Here is a 5,192-nt window from a genome sequence, read left to right on the forward strand (position 1 = left end):
CAGCCCCCCCCCCCCCCCCATACTCCTTCCCTGGGCCTCTGTGTGCAGGGGGTAGCTGGGACCCTGCCCAGAGCTGTGCAGGGCTGAGGATCAGGGGGAGGGGGCAATGTGCAGAGGACCCAGGCATCCGGGCTAGCGCTTCCTCATTGGAGACTTGGACCAAGGGGGTGACTGCGGGCTGGCAGCTGGTGCTGGGGTGGAACTGAGCCCTTAAAGGACCCAGAAGCAGCTTGATTCTGGGGTGGAACTAAAGCCTTGAGGAAATCAGAGGTAGCTGATTCTGGAGTGGAAACCAGCTTCTTAAAGGACCCAGAGGCAGCTGATTCTGGGGTGGAACGTGACACCTTGACCATGGACGGGCTGGAAGCCTCCTGATTTCCCAGCATCCTCTTTGTTCGCCACGGATCTCAGCCATGGAGATGAAGCTGACCCCAGCAGGGACCCCCCCGAGCCCCCCGTCGCCAGGGCTGTCGCCAGTGCCACCCCCGGAGAAAGTGGATGGGTTCTCGCGCCGATCGCTGCGCCGGACCCGGCCCCGGCGCTCCCACAGTTCCTCCCAGTTCCGCTACCAGAGCTCCCAGCAGGAGCTCACACCCCTGCCCCTGCTCAAGGGTGAGTGCCGGACCCCTGGGTTCCCTCCTGGGGTTGGATGGTGGGCGGGGAGGGGTTCCTTCCCAGCGCTGGGGGGTTAGAGCACAGGGTGCTGGGAGCCTGGATGCCTGGCTTCCCTTCTCTGCCCTTCTGCTCCAGCCTCCATGGCTGTTGAAGGCTCCCTGCCTCAGTTTCCTCTCTTCTCCAAGTTCTGTTTACTGTAGGGTCTTTTATCACAGCCATGTTTGTTCGTGGGAGGTCCCTGGGCCTCAGTGACTCAAGGCTTATGGGGCATGGGCTGAGTTGGCCAGGTCGCAGCCCCGTCCTGTTCCAGGGACCACGGAGGCTGGGCCAGGCCTGGGAGCCCCTGAGGAGCAGGGGGAGACTCCCGTCAAGGAGCCTTGTCATTGGGACCAGGAGTCTTGCCCTGGGGTCTGAGAGAGAAAAGACCCAGGCATCCAGGCTCCCAGCCCCCACCCCCCCTTCTACTGCTTGAGTGAGCAGGGGAATCCAACAGAGTGGCACCTTGGCTCAACTCGCATGAGCCCCTGGGCAGGCATTCCCTTGCCAGCACAGTCCTTCCATGACTCACACACGTGTTCCATGGGCCTCAGTGGTCATCTTGGTTTCTGCTTCCATAAGCCCCCTGGGGGGTGTGAGGTTGCAACCTGGGCTCCTGCTCCCTGGTGCCAGAAGCTGGGGAGGGGGATCCCTGGGGCTTTTCCTGTCTGTAGCTGGGGGAAGGGGGCAGCTTCCCCCCCCACCCCAAGTCCTGGTTGCTACAAGGAGTCTCAGCCCTGACAACAGGCCCCCCCAGGGGGGATCTTGGCACCTGCTCCCCTCCCTGAGGACAGTGCCACTGCAGGCACATGGCTAGTGCCCCTGGCTCCCAGCCCTCAGCCCCGGGGTTGCCCCTCACTCCCCGTGCCCCCCCCAGACGTGGCGGTGTCGGAGCTGCACGAGCTGCTGGGCCGCAAGCTGCAGCAGTGCTGCGTCCTCTTCGACTTCCTGGACCCCGTGGCCGACCTGAAGGGCAAGGAGGTGAAGCGGGCGGCGCTGGCCGAGCTGGTCGAGTGTGTGGCCACGGCCCGTGGCCTCCTCATCGAGCCCACCTACCCCGAGGCCGTGCGCATGGTGAGCCCCGGGGCTCCCTGGGGGGAGGGGCTGGGAGCCCGCAGGCCTGGGTTCTCCCCGATTTGGGGGGAGGAGGGGCTGAGGCTGCGAGCAAGGGGTGGGAGCCTGGACGCCTGGGTTCACCGCCCGCCCCCCCCAGATCTCAGTGAACATCTTCCGGACACTCCCGCCCAGCGAGAACCCCGAGTTCGACCCCGAGGAGGATGAACCCAACCTGGAGCCATCCTGGCCCCACCTCCAGGTGAGACCCGGCCCCCCTGGTATCGCTCCCTTCTGATTGGCTGCAGGGGCTGCGAAGGGCTTTGGCTCCACCCACTGACTGGGGCTGGGAGGAGTCATCTTTGGGCTCTGCCCACTGGACCCAGCTTGGGGGTGGGGCCAGCTCTGGGCTCTACCCCCTGGGCCTAGCTGAGGGAGGCTCTGCCCTCTAATTGGAGCTGGGAGGAGTCATCTCTGGCTCCACCCTCTGGGTCAGATCAGGGGTGTGGCTGCCTGCCCAGTGATTCCAGGTGGAGGTGAGGCATGCTCTGGCTCCGCCCTGTGCTTGGGGCTGTCTGTGCCCTCTTAAAGGGCCAAGCCCCCACATTGCGGGTGGTGGGGGGCGGGCTGGCTATCTTTCCCCCGGGCTGGGAGGGGGCAGTAACAGCTCTGCCTGCCACCAGCTAGTGTACGAGTTCTTCCTGCGCTTCCTGGAGAGCCCCGACTTCCAGCCCTCGGTGGCCAAGCGCTACGTGGACCAGAAGTTTGTGCTTATGGTGAGTGATGCCCGGATGCCTCCGTTCTCTGCCGCTCGGTGGCGGGGGTGGGGGGCAGGGCTGACGGCCCAGACCCTGGGTTCTCTTGACTGGGGCTGGTTGCTATGGTGACCACCCCCCCAGCTGCTGGAGCTGTTCGACAGCGAGGACCCGCGGGAGCGGGAGTATCTCAAGACCATCCTGCACCGTGTCTACGGCAAGTTCCTGGGGCTGCGCGCCTACATCCGTAAGCAGTGCAACAACATCTTCCTGCGGTGAGTCCCGCCCCTCCAGGGAGTGAGGAGGTCCTGGGTGGAGACTGGGCCCGGGTTGGAAGGCTGGGCAGGAAGTCCTGCCCCAGAGGAAGTGTGACTTCCAGTGATGAGATCATCCTCCCCCAACCTTGCCTGGAATGATTGGCAGGACGTCCCACCCCTGGGGAGGTGGGACTTCCTGTATGGAGACGCTCCCCTTGGGGGGGTTGGGCAGGAAGTCACGCCTCTAGGGAGGTGTGACTTCCTGCCCAGCCCAGGGGACCGCTTTACACAAAGTCCCACCACTGGGGAGTTGTCATTTCCCACTCCCCTTGCACTGGGATGATTGGACAGGAAGTCTGGCCTCCAGGGAGCTGGACTTCCTGTACTGAGAATCTCGAAAGGCTGGGCAGGAAGTCCCGCCCCTTGTGGGAGCAGGACTTCCTGTCATGCCAATCTAGGCAGGAAGTGCTGTCCTTGGAGGTGGGTGTGGGATTTCCTGTGCTGATGCTTCCTAGTCCAGCCATCCCTCTTTAGTAGGAAGTTTCCTTTTGGGTTGGGGTGGAGAGGGGTGGGACTTCCTTTGACTAAGATCTCCCTCTCCTGGAGAGGTGGGACTTCCTGTGGTGAGGCATTCAAGCCAATACTGACAGGAAGTTCCATACTTGAATGGGTGGGGCTTCCTGTCAAGATGAGTTGCCCTTGCCAGGCAGGTCTTCCCCCCCCCCATGAAAGGGGTGGGACTTCCTGTGAAGAGGGCTCCTTCTCTGGGGAGGCAGAACTTCCTGGCCTGGCAGGAAGTCCTTCCTCTAGTGGGGAGGGTCTTCCTGGGGAATGGGTAACAGCTTTACTACCGCTGGGTTCATCTTCCTCTACGCCGTACAGGGCTGGGGGGGCATCTACAGTACATAATTGCCCCTGTCAGCCTGGGTGAGGGTGGGGGCTGGGGCAGGAGCAAGTGTTTCCACCCTGTCCTGCCCCCTCCAGGTTTATCTATGAGACAGAGCACTTTAACGGCGTGGCCGAGCTGCTGGAGATCCTGGGCAGGTAATGGAGGCACCTGGGGGTGGGGCTTGGGCACAGAAGTGGGTGGGGCCTGGACAGGGGCAGGGCTTGAGAGGAGTGGCAGGGCCAAATAAGGAGGTGGGGCACTGTGGTACAGTGTCAACTTCAGGGATCTTGGTTTTCTCTGATCTAAAAAAAAAATCCCCAATTTTTTCGTTTAAAAATAACTAACTAAATAAAAAGTAACCTCAATTCCGCACTTTTTCATGATTAAAGTAAAACACTAATACATAGATGTGTGTGTAGTGGTGTTTCATTCTAATCATGGAAAAATATGGAGTTGGGGTTACTTTTTTTAACTGAAAATTGGGTGGTTAATTTTGTTAATTGGAGAGAACCAGGATCCCTGGTCATCTCTCTCTAGCCTGGCAGGAAGTTGTGTCTCTTGGGGGTGGGACATCCTGTGGGGGGAGGTCCCTCTCCTCCTCCAGGAGTGGGCAAGGAAGGAAGTCGGTTGCCTAAAGGGGTGAGACTTCCTGTGGTGAGACCTTCCCGGGGGATGATTGGGAAGGAAATCCTGCCCCTAGTGGAGGGAGGTGGGACTTCCTGTGGTGTGAAAAGCCCTCTGCCTAGCATGTCCAGGCAGGAAGTCCCGCCCTGGAAGGAGGGATTTCCCTATAGCAACTCCTTATTTTAGGGGCAGCCTGGGAGGGGTGGCGCACCATAAAAGCTGGACAAGGGGGTGGGGCTTATGCGGGGTGGCGCTTGCACCAGAAGAGCTTGGTAAAGGGGCGGGGCTTGCACAAGAAGGGGGCAGGGCACAGGTTTTGCCAGCCCCGGCAGATGGACACCACGCCCTTGCCTGGTGCCCCCGTCCCTCCTGGCGGGTGACCCTGTCTGTTTGCCCATCCATCCATCCTGGCAGCATCATCAATGGCTTCGCACTGCCCCTGAAGGCCGAGCACAAGCAGTTCCTGGTTCGGGTCCTGATTCCCCTGCACTCCGTCAAGGCACTGTCAGTCTTCCACGCCCAGGTACCGCTGCGGGGGTGGGGCCTGTCCCTCCTCTGGGGCTCAGTCTGGGGTCTCCCTTGCCTTGTGGCAGGTGGCACGGGGTATGTGGGGGAGCACACAGGGAAGGAAAGGACCCAGGCATCTGAGCTCCCCCAAGCCCCTACTCCCCTCCATGAGCTGGGAGAGAACCCAGGCTCCCAGCCCCCGCCCTCCTCCTTCCCTGGGTTTGTGGGAGGGGGTTCTGACCAACCCTGCCCCCCCCTCCATTTACGGAGATGTAATTGTTGAGGGTGGTGTGGGGAAGAGGCCCGTTTTGGGGGACAGCTGTGGGGGGAGGCAGTAACTATTTGTTGGGGCAGGGCCTGGTTTAGCGGGGGACTGTCTTGAAGAGGGGGCTCTTTTGGAGGCATCGTGGGGGGGTAGGACTTCTGGAGGGGCAGCTTGTTGGGGACCAAGGGGGC

At 61.5% G+C, this 5,192-nt stretch overlaps 1 protein-coding gene across 1 annotated transcript in view; it reads left to right on the top strand.

Annotated features, from left to right (window-relative positions):
* The window catches only part of PPP2R5B (protein phosphatase 2 regulatory subunit B'beta), a 9,510-nt gene continuing 4,318 nt past the window's right edge, over positions 1 to 5,192 (top strand). Inside the window, exons 1-7 of the mRNA XM_006033158.3 lie at positions 1 to 612; positions 1,529 to 1,725; positions 1,865 to 1,966; positions 2,388 to 2,480; positions 2,604 to 2,734; positions 3,701 to 3,760; positions 4,644 to 4,752. Coding sequence (XP_006033220.1) covers positions 414 to 612; positions 1,529 to 1,725; positions 1,865 to 1,966; positions 2,388 to 2,480; positions 2,604 to 2,734; positions 3,701 to 3,760; positions 4,644 to 4,752 — 891 coding nt within the window. The 5' untranslated portion in view covers positions 1 to 413. The remainder of the gene's footprint in view (positions 613 to 1,528; positions 1,726 to 1,864; positions 1,967 to 2,387; positions 2,481 to 2,603; positions 2,735 to 3,700; positions 3,761 to 4,643; positions 4,753 to 5,192) is intronic.

Source organism: Alligator sinensis, unplaced genomic scaffold (genome assembly GCF_000455745.1).
Source record: "Alligator sinensis unplaced genomic scaffold, ASM45574v1 scaffold1302_1, whole genome shotgun sequence".
NCBI classification, from domain to species: Eukaryota; Metazoa; Chordata; order Crocodylia; family Alligatoridae; genus Alligator; species Alligator sinensis.